The sequence below is a fragment of the Sardina pilchardus genome, chromosome 2 (assembly GCF_963854185.1).
Source record: "Sardina pilchardus chromosome 2, fSarPil1.1, whole genome shotgun sequence".
Lineage (NCBI taxonomy): Eukaryota > Metazoa > Chordata > Actinopteri > Clupeiformes > Clupeidae > Sardina > Sardina pilchardus.
In genome coordinates, this window is record NC_084995.1 from 32494981 (window position 1) to 32511798 (window position 16818).

Sequence of the window (16818 nt, forward strand, 5' to 3'; positions counted from 1 at the left end):
GGGATTCCCCAATAATAATCCTTTCAGATGGTAACATGCTGATTCACTGGGTGAAACAACCAAGCGGGTCCGTGTAGACACTAATTACATTAGCAAACACCTGGCTCCACCGGAAACAAATGAGCTCCTGCACACAGCCATCCATGCATATATAGCCAGCCTACTGGTGTAACAGAACTATAGACGCAGTCTCTTGGAGCTGCAGAACTTCCTGTCCTCCAGCATAACAACGACGAGCAGTCGGACGCGGGGCGGGGGGACAGCGAACAGCGAACAGCAAAGTGACCTTGGGGGTGGACTAGCTGTCAGGTTCAGAGCGGCGAGACCCCTGCCGCTGCCTGCTGCCTGCCTTCCTCCTCCTCCTCCTCCTCTTCCTCTTCCCTAATCAGTGAGCGCTGGAGGCTGGTCTCGTCCGGCCGCTGGGCTGCTGCTGTCGGGAAGCACACAGCAGGCGGCGGGGAGGCGGGAGCCAGGCGGGAGCCAGGCGCCAAGCCGATGAAGACGCCGCCCTGTCAAGATGATTGCCTTGGCCTGAATACAAAAGGTGCTCTCCTTTACAACCGTGCCTGTGTCTCTCTGTGTGTGTGTGTGTGTGTGTCTGTGTGTGTGTGTGTGTGTGTGTGCGTGTGTGTGTGTGTGTCTGTGTATGAGTGTGTGTGTGTGTAAGTGTGTGTGTAAGTGTGTGTGTGTTTCCTTTTCTTTTGAGCCTGGGATTAAGCAAGCAGCCCTGACAAGCGGCATCCGTTAAAACAAGGTCCTCAGGGGAGGAATTAGCATCCATCGTGGGGCTTATAACTGGGAGATGGACCACAATGATAACAAGCTCCCGTCAAAGAGTGCAGTGGATGGCAAAGCACAGTTGACGCAGTCAGAGGGGGGAAAGACAGAGCATGAGAGAGCAAGACAGACAGATAGACAGACAGACAGACAGACAGACAGAATGGAAGACAGCCAGGAAAGAAACAGACGAATAAACCGGGAGAAAACAGACGTGCAAGCAGATGAAGACGAGCAGGAAAAGTACAGCACCTCGCTGCGTTACGAGACGGTTTCAGTCCTGCGGGCTGAGCTGAGTGAAACGTCGGAGAGGATCTGTGATTCCCGCCGCAGCACCTGGCCCACTGTCTCACGATGACTAATGAGCGATGCAGAACATGAATTATGAGCAGATGAGACGAAAACGATTTCATTAACTAATGACCATCTTCAATTTCAATTTCACACCCACATTAAGGCACAAGGACAAAGACCAGCCACAGCCTACGGTTCCTCCCCACACATTTCACATTTTAAGAGCCGGCCACTTTGTCAAGGCTTGTCGAAAGTGTGAATAGTCGAAATATGGTTCATTTGACAATCAAGAGGAGGAATCTAAAGAACTAATGTTGGTGAACAGCACCAAGTGCCAATCATTTATAAACATCTATACCTCCACCATAATGCCATGTACAACACAGGGCTCTATAGGCCAATGCCTTGAAATATGGCCAAGAAGCAGGGGCTTATTTGAATAATGACTGCGTTCAGCTCATGACAAAAAGATGTAGTTGCCCTGAATGAGGAGGACGATCATTAAACCGATACGGTGACACTTGATGGGTCTAGACGCACGTCAGACCTTGATCTAATGCACAGCCCAGCAGTCCGCATAACGCATGCAATTAACTGGAATCATTAGGACCAGCCGATAGTGAAGAGGTCTGCAATGCTCTGCCATGCCATGCAATGTAGCTGGACCAGACTGACCAAAAAACACCCCGAGTGATAGAAATGCAGCCTTTTTCACTTCCCAACTGAACCGACAGTGACGCCAAAAGTTGAGGAAATGCCAGATCCCCAGTGGGAGGTGATTCACATTGTTTTTGCTGCGCTGCTTTGTCAGAGTGGGTCACGTGACGTGCGGCTGAGCGGCGGTGGCCAGCGCCAGTGATTAAGCCCCAGAAGAAGAGGAAGAAAGCCTGGGTGAGTTCGACCCTGACGCTGTCGCCTCCCGCACATGCCGCCGGAGCTCCTCGTTAAGGCAGCTTCCTCGCGGCTTCCTGCGGCCTGCGGGAGCCCGTGGCCCCGCATCGCTATCCCAGCCCTCACCTCTTCATCTGATAATGATAATGACGCTCATCTCCGGCACAGGCCCCGCGATTCACGGGGACAGATTTAGCCGCAGTAATTGTCTGATGGTCCAGTGCAGCATGCGGGTTCTTTATTACCGAGGGGGGGGGGGGGGGGGTGCGCATCCGCCGCACTTTACCTGCACGCTTTAATCACACAGCGGCTACATTAGGCTGCGGCTCTAATGAGTATGACTCACATTAGCCGCCGGCAATCAACTGACGCCGCACTTTGGGAATCGGGGGATTAACTGATGCAGGCGGTGATTGGGACAGAACTGCACCTTTGAGAATAGGAGAAATGAATGCGCCATGAGTTGAGAGTTCCAAAGTGGTTCATTAACCTCTTAGGTAATCACGGATTGCACCGTCGAGGTTAAACTGTGATTACATGTGGTTGCTCCGGTATGCAGCTACCACCGAACACTATAGCAGCCAGGAGCTCGACAATCTCTGTGGAGGTTGAACTCAAAAGGGTAACCTGTCCTCAGTGACTGACAGCAATATTCTTGGATGTTTGCGTCTTGTCATTTCTAAGCTGAACAGAAAAATTGTCTAATTCTGCAGCCGAGGACCTACTGTCACCGCCACGTTCTACATATATTTCCCAGGTGGCTCACGAGTGTTTATCCTCCAACACCGAGCTTTATCCTGAATAACTGAGACTTATCCTGAATTAATGTGGAAACCCCATGGAGGTTGAGAGGATGTGCATACGATATTAAAGTATGTGCTCTCTTTACAGAACAGTGGAGGAAAGTGCCTGCAATTGCCTGTCAATGATGCTGAATTCCAAGGCGCTTAACTTTGCCGCATTGTCATATTATCTCCTCTAGGCTGAAAGAGCTGCCAACAACATCCATCAAGGACCGTGTTGTGCTCATTAGCCAGCGCTGAATTCTGGGTAATGGCTGAAAGCCGTGGAAGAACCTTCTGTGCCTCGGATAGATGTGTCAAGTTTTTTTCCCTCCCCTTTCTGAACAGCACAAGAAGACATGCAGCATGTGTCCATTACTGTAAAATCCGCCTTAGCCTAACCCTTCAGGACAGCAACTGAGCTGGTGCCATGTAGGGCACGCAATCAAATTGGTCTCCTCGCCGCAATCTGAAAGTACTCCAGTGTGTGACAGTTCTTCCTCAAATTGATCGTCTGCTGTCCTCTATGTACCAAATCACACACACACACACACACACACACACACACACACACTACTTTGGAAAGGCTCCAAGTGATAAGCCACCAGCTTCACAGTTATAATTAATGGCCTCTACATGCAAATATGTTGATAATCTCCAGGGAAATGCTATCAGCGTAAGGACTTATCACAGCCAGATCACACTGAAAAACACAAATAATGGCTTGATCATTCCTTTTCTCAGCATGGGAGACAGGCTCATCAATCACTGCTAAATGGCTGGATGGTGCTTCAGGCTCTCTGCACAGTGGGGACGAAAAAGACAGTTTGATGTGACGCTTTTCATCTGTTTGTCCCCCTCCTTTGCCTTGCTCTGAAGCACAAGCCCACTGATGAGCTATCTGTCTTTCAGGAGCTATACTTTAAAAATACATCTATCACGGTTTAACCTTTCTTTGTGATCAGGACTTTGGCATGGCACCCAAGGGCCAGGGTGAAGGGACTCAATCCATCCGACTGGCACTGTGCCTGATCTCCAAAGTGAAACAGGATGGTGGTGGTGGTGGTGGTGGTGTTGGGTGGGCCGGTGGAGGGGAGGGCGTGAAATCTCATTCTAAATACACACAACGGCACAGAATTCTCCGGCGCTTTACTATTGTGCCAAGATGTACGGGTTCAGCCGCAACGCCACGATTCCCCACCCAAAAGAGGAGAGCCAAGAGGCACCGTGCAAGTGATTACTCCGTCGAGGGAATGCTTATCGAAACAGAATGCGCCCTACATCCGTAATTGCTTTTCAAGCCAGCGCTGGATAGCCCCAGGCAGTGTTTTGTTTGCTACTGAAGGACTTCATAGCCGCGCTGTTGCAATGCAGCGATGAGGATGCCATAGGGACCTGGAATAAAAAAAACTCTGTGCAACCGTTCCGCTCACGCTCTCGAGACCGACGCTCTGAGTCAGAGCACCATATCCGTCTGCCGCATTTACGGGAATAAATGCACAACACACAACAGCCCTCTCTTCCCTTTTTCAAGGCTTTCTTTGCATTTCCATCATGAAGTCACACAAGTAAAGAACATAAATACTTTGTTTATACTAAACTCGGAAACTGACTTTTTTTGAAAAACACACTAAATGCAGAGTGGACCTGAAAATAACTACTGTACTTCAGCTCTGCATTGCCACAATGGCTGTGTGAGGGCAATTATCATGCTCATGGCAGGCTGCTTTATAGGAGTGGACTGGACTGCATTAGTAAATACTGAACAGCAGAGCAGCGGTAAAACTACGGTGGCCTCACAGTGGACATCACCCCAACCCCTCAACCAGCTGCCTGGACAGATGTGTAGGACGGCTGGGGGTCATAGGTGTGTGTGTGTGTGTGCTGACCGTGTGGCTAATGTTCTGTGCCTAGCACAGAGGTGAATTAGAGGCATATTACAGACGAAACAACAGAACAGAGGAGAGAGAGGACATGCTCCAGCATCATTTATGTCTGAAATGTCAGTGTGAGGTTGTGCATCTGGACTCGCAAATGCTGAACACATTGTAATAACACGCCTTACATTTATTTCCGACTCCCACGGCTACAGTATGCCGAGCATCCCGGTAACCTACAGGTTACCGACACAGTCGACAACAATGCAAATGAAAACAGCCAGTCAAACACCACCCAGTCTATAGGTTTAGCCTTTTAAACCCACCGTGGCGCTTTAACCCCCCACAGCGCATTCCCTTAATGGTATTATTACAGTACTGTACATCACGTGGATAATATGTACTGTAGCTGTGAAGACGGCTTTTTCTGACTCATCCACCAAAAACATCTCCCCAGGCTTCTCTCTTCCCCCACACTTTGAATGCCATGTTAGTGGTGTAAACAGTCTTTTCAGAGCTGGTAAATGCACAACACAGTGAACACTTGTAAATATTGCTGTATGTGCGGTGTACGCCATTCGACTTCTCAATTTGGCCCCAAACGGATGAAGCCGTGAGGGCTCCCCTGTAAATGCCCTCACGCGCGTGTGCTTTGGTGCTGCGATCTTTGACAGCGCCGAGCTCAAAGAGAGGTTGCTGCCTTTTGCATGGATGTTGAATGGCTGTAGATCTTGCCCACACTAGAGAAATCAGACAGCTCGAGAGTACAATGAGGATACCCCTGAGAATCGCACCCTCCTTCTCCTCTCTCTCTCTCTCTCTCTCTGCCATGTTTCTTCCCCTCCTCCCTCAAACTCTTTCTTTCATTTCCTTCACACTCTCTCATAGCGCTCTCTCTCTGTTCCTCTGTCATCTCTGGCACCCACACTCACACACACGCATGCAAGTGCACACACACACTCACACACACACACACACAGACAGAGACGCAGACACACACACACACACACACACTCACAGACTCTCCCTCATTACTCGATCCGCTGTTCTCTTCCCCACAGCTGAATCTCTCCCTCTCTCTCTCTCTCTGTCCCACTCCTCCCCAGACTCCCCCATCAGTCCTCCACCCTCTCTCTCTCTCTCTCTGTCTCTCTCTCTCTCTGTCTCTCTCACCTCATCCAGATTGCTCTCTGATGCTCACTCTGTGCTTCAGGATGGGGAGGATTCAAAGGAGCAGCCATCCAGCAAATGAAATGCAGAGGGCGGCAGCATCTGCACCACCTCCACCCCCCCCCCCCCCCCACCAGCAAAGCCCTAGCCGCCCCGGTCCCTGGTCCCTCATCCCTCATCTGACTGCTCTCCCACTGGATGGCCTCCATTGCTGAGAGCATAACAAGCTTCAGCTAACGCATCCCCTTACTGCGTGTGTGGGGCCAATAGAAAACATGAAACACACAGCAAACTTGTCTGATCTCTCTCTCTCTCTCTCACCTGCCTGCATCTTATGTGTATAGGATAACCCAAAGAGGAGATTGGTGATCGAGCAGTCACTGTACTGGTGCTGTGTGACTTCACCATATGCTCTCCCTTCTGATCTGAGGTCTGTGGGTGCGGCAGTGCATGTGGCAGGGAGCAGATTCTCTGTCTGCTCCCTGTCCACCATTGTGAAAATTTGCTCAATGATACTTCAGCTCAGATAGCTATTTTGATGAAGTGCCAAGACAAGGGTGGTGCGGGAGGAAACCAATTAGCTCACATATGTGAAAGGAATATTACGGGATTCTATCTAAGCAGTACAGGGGAGGAACGATGAAGTCGTCCTGATTACCATTTCAAACACCCCGCTCATGGTAATCCTCTGTGTTTGGTTCATCGCTGTTTAATATGTAAAGTGTGTATTATGTTATTGGCAAGGCTCCAAAAGGATGGAGATTTCAGTGTAACGAAAAGGGAAAATGCTTGTATTCAGGTCAAATGAGCAAGATGAATCTTGAATGGAAAGACAGCCTTCCTCTTGCTCTCTTAGGGGAAATACGTGGCACTAACATTTCTCAAGACTCCTCATTCAATGAGGATCTGTCTCAAAATGTCTTAATTTACCAAACAAGCTAATGTGTGTGGAAAAACATCACAAAACATGACAGAATACGACATATGTCACAGCTTTTAAAAGCCTGAGAATTCACAGTAATCCCAGTCACAGCCATCAAGAACACAATGTTCATTGCTGACCATCCATTTGAAAGCTTAAAGCTTCTTAGAGGTTTATATTGGATGAAACACTTTGATGCATTCCCTCAGATTTAAAACGTCCAGTTGCTTTTTTCCCTGCCACGTACCCTTTGTCAAATAAAGCACAAGTCGCCAGAAAGCTATTTCCAAACAGGGCTTTGAGACGAGGGGTGTTCTGAGTTAATATTTAATCCAGAAAGACATCAAATTTAAATGGTCACAAAAGAGAGTCGTTCGGCCATATACTGGGCTGCTGAAGTCTGCCCAGGGCTCAGCTCAAGCCGAGGGCTACCCCTCCACATCACCCCAGGATGCCAGGCAGTGGCACCAGTGGCTTATCTCTACTGAACGGGCTTCCTGTTGGATGCAGCTTTTCAGCCCAACTGGTCAGGAGCTTGTCTTTTTTGTGAATCTGCAGCTAATTGGCCGGTTTGTTTGCTGACCTATAAAGTGACTTGGAGTGACTTGGAGCTACACCAGCTGTCCGTGGGCTATCTTGCAGGACTGTTTGTCTGTCTCCCCGAACACAGACACCCACAGTCCCTCTCGATCACTCTGAAAAATCACCCCCTGTGGACAGACCCAGGTGACCAAATGTTCTCTGGTCACTCCAACCACAAAAGACCTCACAGCTGTTCATCACCTTCCACCACCTGGTCTCCCCTTCCTGTCACACACACTACAGGTAGAGGTAGAGGCAAACAACACTTTGTCCCTCTTAAGGAATAATTCCAATTGCAATGCAATTACTGTCCTGGTGGGAGATTTGGTGTGGAGGAAGGAGTCTCATTTGCATCTGCAGGCTGTAATTTCTGTGACAGGTGAGTATCAGTTGAGTTTAGTCGTGCTGGGTCAAGCTAAATTGTGATTAATGGGTATGTGGGCAAAATCTTCCTAGGGCCCGTGAGAAGAAAACTAGAGTCTAATTCTTCAAATACATGCTCACAACAGCATCCAACGCACAGCGTCTAATATAAATTGATACAGTGGCGGCGGAAAAGCCTCTAGCCTTGAACTTCGCTGCTGGTAAATTTTTAATTATCAGGGCTCTGAGCATAACTCATCAGCTCGTCTAAGCTTCCTCACACAGTAGTCGTAGGCTACAGCAGCATTAAATGAAATCATGAGCAAGAGCTTATCACATTGAAGCCACTCTTCCATATACTCTTGTGCTACATAGAGCTTTTCTGTGATTATTTATTTATTTCAAGTGTCTTGATTGTCTCTTGATCTGTTCATCTTAAAGAGCACAATGTCTATGGCCCGAGGTCAGTTACTGCTTACTGGCCACACAGAAATAAATGGTGGTTTCCAGCGCTCCAATGTATGCATTGCTATAGAAATATTTTGCTGTATTAAATATGGTCATGATAGCCACAGTATGTGGTACTGATATTACCACCTCAACGGCTCAGTAGAATAAGTAGAATGGTTAGATAAAAATCATTAAACATCTGTGGTCTTTCCATACATTTGAAAAACTATGATGTTGGTGACAGCACGAAATGATTGGGAAGCATCCATTTCACAAAGATTAATTGCACATGAGAAATGCTTTTCACACAGACCTTGTTGGGATTTTTTTTTTTTTTTTGCTGCTAGGCGCCTACAAGCTATTTAAAGACACTAGCAATACATCACGATTCAGATTCACACACACACGCACGCACGCACGCACGCACGCACGCACGCACGCACGCACGCACGCACGCACGCACGCACGCACACACACACACACACACACACACACACACACACACACACACACACACACACACACACACACACACACACACACACACAAATTGGCTCTTTATTCTTCAGTCGCAGTTGTTTGTACTTCGTTTCGTATTAGCCTATCAAATGTATATGTAGGCTCTACCCTAGAGAAACACACACCACATCCGAAGCAAAAGGGTTTAATGGGCGCTTTCTCTGCTCACCTTGTGGTCAATGATGCTGTTGTATCCTTGCAAGACTGAGGGGGGAGATTTGTGCGCCTTGACAGGTGTACTGGGGGACAGCTCACTCTTACGACTCGACGCATCGTTCGAGCCTCTTGAAGTGTTGCTGTTGCTGCTGAAGCTGGCGTTGTACACGAAGAACAAACTGGTGCACATGGTTATTGCTAAAAACACTGCTACCCCATGACGCTAAAAGAGGAAAAAGAAACCCACACAGGATTCGTGTTAAATTCCTCTCACACGTGTAGCCTACAATACTGTAGCCTACGTGGTATAACCAAAAACTAAAAACATCAGTCAGGCTATGTAATTTCATTAACACTGCACTTAACCACAGAAACAAAACACTTGTGTTCTACGTTAATAACGTAGTTATTAACTACTGACAATGTTTTCAAATACATGTTGTATATACACATTGGATGAAAGGCATGTTTAAAGGATCTGGTTTGAATGAAAAAAACTCCAAGTGCTCTTCAAAAGCTGGGAAACAATAGGCTAAACTTTAGAACAATACGCTTTTCCCAAATACAGGTTAGTTACCGGTTGCTATTCCTCATATTTCAAACTGGTCTATTTTAATTAACTCGAACATTTCAGCTACCACACTTTTCGTGCCCAACTCACCAAAATATTCTAAAAATACTATGACATTTAATCGATGACATTTTTGCAAGCAACACAGGAGATTAATCTGTTCTCCATCCCAAAATATTTTAGTGACAAAAGCTATTGTTTCCACATGTCTAAATATAGGCTGTTCGCTCTATCAAAACTCTCCCCAAGCGAATCTAGATTAAAGATAGGTTCTATTGTTCCAGTCAATCTAATCCTCTTTTTATTGTTTTATGAAGTGGAAACACAAAACACATGTCCAATAACAGTTTCTACAAGAACAACCCCGCTGGTACCTGTGCGCCCTTAGGAAAATACCATCCCCACACAATAGTTATATTAGAACTATTACCATAGCTGTCTTCATTTTTCGGCGCGCTGTTATTCCACTGATTTGCGCATGTAAATCCACTTTTCCGCACAGTGCTATGTGAGATTATGCTTACTTAAAATCTCCATCACATCACATAACATCAGCTGGGGAGCTAAGGCAACGCGCTCTACTCCTATGTCAGATTAGCGTTTGTACGAACACAGCCTAAACCCATTCTTATCGCAGAATTCACAAACCAGGGGCACAGAGCAGATGCCGTCTGCTGTAAGACCTCATGGTCTTAAAGAGCATTGTGTTCCACGGACAAACGGTACACAGCATTTTCGTGTTACTCTCTAAAATAAACAGTTAAGATCCCTACTTAGGAAGGTTCAAGGAAATATTTATTTTATGTGAAAGGGTGCTCATGGGGATGTGGCATTGTGCAAAAAAAAAAAAAATGCTGCTTTGCGTAGTTTCAGAGCAACCACACATCATCCATTTTCAAATCCCACATAATGTAAGAAGCACTCTTCCCCAAACACGAATTCGTCAAGCTACTTCGCCAATTTATATTGCTTCAGGCATCACTGACTATTTACTATCTTTATTTAATGTGTGGAAATTCGTTGTCAAATTTCAGCAAAGCATGGTCAGATTTCTATTGCACACAAAACTTTATGTTTTTTTTTTTTTCAAGCCTGCAAACAAAAGTCTCAGATGTGAATGTGAAAATGGACACATCTGCAGTCATTTCAGCCAGAGGTGCTGATGAGCCAATACATGATATCCCATTGCCTCTGAAATCCCTGCTTGTATACATAGCAATTTGTTTACATAGCTGCAATAGAAAAGCTATACACAGGCAGAGATGGGAAACTAAAGTCTGTTTTGTGTCTGTGGCCATCCTTATTGGTCATCCATGTATCTGACAATTACTTCACAGTTATTGTTCAAACATGATTAAAACATATACAATAACCCACATTATACCTTTGCGGCTCATTTGTAAAATGCCTACAATTAGATGCAGCAAAACCAGACATTTTAGAAGCTCTCACTATTCCACTTATGAAAGTTACATGAGAATCTGTCGTCAGTGACCTTGACCTACAAAAATACAATGAAAAATCCCACAGCACCGGAGCGACTAATTTTGATATTGAGAACTGAAGAGCAGAATCAAGGTCATAGACAAACTGTTCTCTGGCTGCAGTCGCTGAAGATATTCTCTCTCTCTCTCTCTCTCTCTCTCTCTCTCTCTCTCTCTCTCCTGTCTCTCTTTTTTTAAAAAGTTATTTGTAAATGTCTCAGTGGCAAAGAGGTAAACAACCAGGTAAGGAGCTGCACAGGCAGACAGCACCTCTGTCTAATTATGGATGGTTCTGCTATGGCCCGCAGACACCAGGACTCGGAGGGTCAGACTTACCTCCGGTCTCCTCGACAGACGCTCCACTCACTGATGGGATGTGTGAGGTAAACAAGAGGAGTCACAGGCAGGAGACTTGCCAAAGGCAGTTGTTTTGCCAACGGGAAGAAGTTACTGGAGGGTTTTTAAAACAAACAGCCTGCCATACGAGATCAACATTAGTGGGGCTTTGATATGTACATCAAAGGCAGACTGATGACCTGAATAAGATTAATGTTTGATGATCAGGAAATATTTCCTAATGTTCTGCCTCCTTAAGTTCCTCTTCATGACAGTGCAGTGAGTTTTGTCTTAGACACTAAGCCTGCTCAGCCAGAGAGGACTGTATGTGCTACAGTATAAGATTCAGCAGACAGTGTCTTTATGGGTAAGTCCTCAGTTTCAGACTTCATATTGGTATTAAGTTACTTGATGTATTTATATAGTTGTTATACATGTTGGATATGCATTACTTTATAGATGTCATGCATCTTAAAGTATGGGGGGGGGGGGGGGGTTATCCATGATAAAATTACCTATAGATCTGAGCATATGCAGTAGTGGAATGATGTGTTTATCATGTCTTCAGATGGCTTACATGACAGCTGGCAGGGTGTTAGTGCATGGACCTGTCTATTGTATTGATGTCATTCATTCATTGGCATTATTTATCATTGCATATGCAATGGGGCGAGAGTGACAAATAACATGTTCCAGACACTTAAAAACACAGTGGCAATTTGCCTCTTTTTGATAGATTGTTTTGTTACAGCCAACAAGTACTGGTATGTGTACATTCATTCCTAATATGCAGTCTGGTGCAGGACGGATAAACACGCGCTCTAACAAGCCATCCAAACGACACACTAACCACTTCTGTGACCCAGGTTAGACCACCCTATGAAAATGTAAAATAAAACCCCAGAACAGTCAATTATATTACCAAAAATACATTCAGTTGTATTTAAACAAGCTCGTTACCTTTGTCATTGCATGACTCTATGGTCATTTGATGGCCAGTTTTCAACCAAAACTCATTGCTGCGGGTACAAGGGATGGTTAAGGAAAAGGGAACGGATGACGCAGAAAATCAGCTAATAACAGCGAATCCTATTCATAGCATTAATAGAATGAGAATCCACAGTGAGCTTTATCAGGCAATTCTCTGTCAGACATTTCTGTGAAAAGTAATTAACAGTTACCTCATTAAGATTTATGCTAAGAAAAACAAGAGGATTCAGGACAAGGGACCTTTAATAGTACAGGCAATTAGAGTAGAGTCCTTTAAAAGTAATTTGTCCTCTTTCCTGTTTTAAATCCTTTTTTAAAACAGTCTGATCTATTTCCCACCCATAGACAAATCTAAATATTATTATTATAATATTTAATAAACACAATATAATTATAATATAATAAACACAATAATAATAATAATAATAATAATAATAATAATAATAATGAATAAATGAAATAGTCTTTGGAACAGGTTCTTCATTACTATTCAAGAAATTGAATATCCAATAGTATACTATCAAATCCAGTATTCACTATACAGCACCTGTACCCACTGTACTGAACCATCCCTATATACTGCTATGCCTTGGCTGCCAAGGACTTCTTATAAGCCAGGTCATATAACTTCTCCTTCCTATGTTCTTTGTCATCTCTCTGATGACTGTTACATGTTATTTTTAATCTATCTATACTGTCTCTCTTCTGCCTTTCTGTACTAGGACTACTGCTTTTAGCGCCAGTGGTCTCTTGGCAATTGATCTTCACCATTATGTCTCACACATAAAGGTAATTGTTACCTAATTCCATCCTTCTCTCGTGTCTCTTTCTTCTCCTGCCGTCCCACTTTAGACTGTGACTCCATTATGAAGTGTTGCTCCAGCCTCTCCACCGCTCCATTCAAAAGGTCTCCAGCTGCCCATCTCCATCTCTAGCACTCAATGGTATACCACACACACTGTATATCACAGACAAACACACACAAAAAAATGGTCAGATGCATTCTGCTGCCCTGCTGCACTCCCACCTAAGAATTGCATCCAAAGTAGCCTACCCACTGCAACCAATACATCATACACACACATTCGGATTGTGCCCTGACACCCATTTCAATAAGGTTAATACAAAGGTTAATAGAATCACAGTTGTCCACTCTTTCTATTGATAGGACTCCCATGTGTACATTAACATCCCTAATATGTTGTAAAACCATATTAGTCTACTGTCATAGCTGCCTTACTATCTCCCTTTCTGTACCCTGCAATCTGTATGCCCACTGTATGGTACTACAGTACACCCATCCCTTATGCATGTCAATAGGATGCTTAATCTACAGCATACTGTCTATGAATTCTATTCCTGCCTATGCTTTTCTCACGCCCATCCTCCGTCTGTCCCTCGTCTTGGCAAGCCCCAAGCAGATAGGTGCCCCTCTAAGCATGGTTCTGTTCAAGGTTTCTTCCTGTTAAAAGGGAGTTGTTCCTGGTCTCTGGTGTCTTGTGCTGGCTCCAGAAGGCTCTTCAACACTCTGACATATTTCTGTTGTCAATGGCGCTATATAAATCAATACAATGGAATTGAAGTGAAATTAAAAAGGAGACCCTGTACTGGGGGTTGCAGCGTCCGTATGTTCGGGTTTGCGTTTCCCATGGGGACCTGGCATTTAAAATCCAACTCAACATCATTTCCCTACCCTGTCCCACCTCTCCCCCACTCGCTTCCTGTCTTCTGAATACAGGCGAAATAATGAAAAATTATACTTGAAAAAGAAATTCCATGAAAAATTAGAAATGGTCTAGCTTTACATTTCAACCATGGGCAAATGTGTGATATCCGTGGCATAAGCTATCTCTCTGGCCTACAGTCTCCTTTGAAAGCATAGGGATCGCAATGTAATGGTAGGCTAGAGTCTTGATAGCCGATCCTCAAACGATCCTCTCATGTCTACCCATGGCAGACACAGGCCGCCGTGTGATGGCAGCGCAGTGATTCTCCTGAGCGCAGATCTGGGGGAAATGCTCTGTATGTTTTCCCATCATGGCCATAGCTGCTCTCCCACGCCCAGAGCATCGGCTTTAATTAAATTGCTCCCTCAGGCATGTTGCAGTCAGGAATCTAGTTTCAGCGGTGAGTACACCATGGAGACCGCCAGAGAGCCAGACCGTATTTGACTGCTTGACTGGGCTATGTATATACTGTGCTCAGCTGCCTTCTTCCACCTCTGCTGGGATTCTGAACCAGCCTTACAGTCTGATCTTTATGTAAATGTTTATGACATTTACTACAATTAAAATGAAAAAGAATTAGGAATTCTGATTGTCCGCGCCAGGGAAGGGTAAGCTCATGGGTATAGACCTACTTTTTCGCCTGAGGCGGGATCACACTGGCCAGCGGCAAGCGGCAGCGTTAAGCGTAATGCAACGCTCAGACCATAATAAGTTCCATCTCGTTCCTCACTTCCTTCTTAAACTGGCAATTGAATACATTGGCGTTGCGCTTTGAAAGTTGAACCAAGTTCAACGCTCAGCTTGTTCAGTGCTAGCGTTCCGCTGCGGAACCATAGAGAACAATAGGAAACCTGCCGATTGCCACTGGCCACTGTGATCCCTGCCTAATGCTTAATGAAACGTCCCCTCCGATAACTCTGCACATTTTGCTATCAGTTGTCCGTTTGAGTGCTTTGTGGTCATTTTGCAATCTGTAATTCTGTGGTCCTGTTAGAAAATGTAGATCAATTCAGCTAATTGTTCTTCATGGCTCTCTTGCTGTTTGTTCAGTCTCTGGCCGAAAAACAACTCTGGGAGACAAACACGGTAGTTCGGACCAAGCCACAAACAATCCAATCACCACAAAATGCCTCTGGAGCAAGAATGGGAAGGGTGTAAATTGATGGGCTTAGTTTTGAGCTTAAATATCAACAACCTTTAATGAAAATGAATTGCCGACTGCATCTTTGCTCTCTTTGCACAGGATTGAACTCACCCTGGGAAAAAAAGTTCAAAGCCTTTTTTAACAAGCAGCATAGTCAATTTAGGATGTCTTACAACTTCCACATCTCAAATTGCACATCGCAAATTATTCATCAGAGATTCCTTAGGAAAAAATCCCATTTCCCAGGATTGGAATCAAATCGGCCTAAATATTTAGTGTGAGGATAAATATTTCATCGTACAGTATATACTGCCCCGGTGTCCCGTTCACTTGTGCGGTCCTCAGTGCGTCTGATGGGTGTGTGCTCCTCCCAACATGGCAGACCCATCCTGCTGTGGTACACGCCACCCAAGCAGGTGTCTGACAGTGTGAAATGAGCGTCTCCTCCTGTCAGCGCTCGGCTCCCCCACAGCCCTCTGTGCAGACAGCCAAGGGTGTTGTGTAACTCCACCACGCCGCTTACCCCCCATGCTCAGGACAAGGACGACAACTCCTTGCCAGGCCCTTTGCAGATATAGAGGAATGACAGTGTGTATGCAGCACAGAAGTGGCTTCATAAGTCAGTGAATTTACAGTCCTATATTCAGACTGATTCAGGGCAACCTTCCATCCCAACAAAGAGATATAAATAGTCTTTATCAATTTATGGACTGACTTATTCAGACAATTTGATTTGTAAAGGAGGGTTGAAACATCCTTTGAAAGGACTGATGGCAAGTGCATCTCAGCATGCATTTGAAGCACAGTCTTTGGCTGGCCGCAGTCCAGCTCTCTGATGGTCCGGTTAAAAGTACATCAAGAACGTTTTGGTCTCTTACCTCTGAAAGGGAAATTGACCGAGCAAAGGAGGCCCTTTCAAGATAAGGACATTCAACAGCGCTCATTTGATACCGCTACAATCAAAGAGGGAAGCTGATAAACTAAAATCAAACAGATATTGATTGGAGTCACCAACTCTTTCTGAAGAAATCATTTAAAGTAGCTGGATATTGTTTCTGTTTGGGGAAAGCACTTAGGATAACAAAATTTGGACTCTGTCAACAGTGTGCGAGTGCTTGATTGTTTGACTACTCTGAGTAATTAAATTTATGTAAATGTAATTACAGACTCTGTCAGTCAATTTGACCACCTTTGCTGATGATTCCAGATAATTTATGGAGCCTTTTTTCGGCCCTTGTAAATTCTGAATCTCGTTTTCCACTTATTGACCTTCTGTCAAACACTCCGAAGGCTTTCCCACAGGACTACCATTTTTCATATGAGACTCAACCGTTAAGCTATGAAAATGCAGGTGTAGGGATTTTAAACATGCATTTGTGTGTCACATTTACAGTAGGACGCTAAGGGCAGCTCATGCAAATATTTGATTTTAGTATGCCTAGTATTGTGTGAGTGCTAGAAACTCACTCAGACATACCAAATAGAGTGAGCTGTGATCAAACTCACACCCTCACAGTAAGGAGCTGCACACTGAGACAATATTAACTATCCAGTATTACTGATTGCTCATTAGTGCACAGTTTTGTACGCCTTACGAGGGTGTGGATTATAGCCACTGTCTTTGCCATTCTATTTGCCATTATCCACAAAGGCAGTTTCATTCAGGCCATTATTACAAAGGGCCAGCAGTGTCTACACAGCCTCCTGACCCCGTAAAATTACACACGTCCAGTAATTACCTTTGGCTAGACGATGTGCACCCTTGGAGACATTCAGAGAATGA

General features: G+C 45.1%; 1 protein-coding gene across 1 annotated transcript in view; it reads right to left on the bottom strand.

Moving 5' to 3' along the window:
• st6galnac5a (ST6 (alpha-N-acetyl-neuraminyl-2,3-beta-galactosyl-1,3)-N-acetylgalactosaminide alpha-2,6-sialyltransferase 5a) overlaps window positions 1–16818 on the bottom strand; it is a 35357-nt gene that overhangs the window by 13595 nt on the left and 4944 nt on the right. The window contains 1 exon segment of the mRNA XM_062551999.1: window positions 8797–9009. Coding sequence (XP_062407983.1) covers window positions 8797–9009 — 213 coding nt within the window.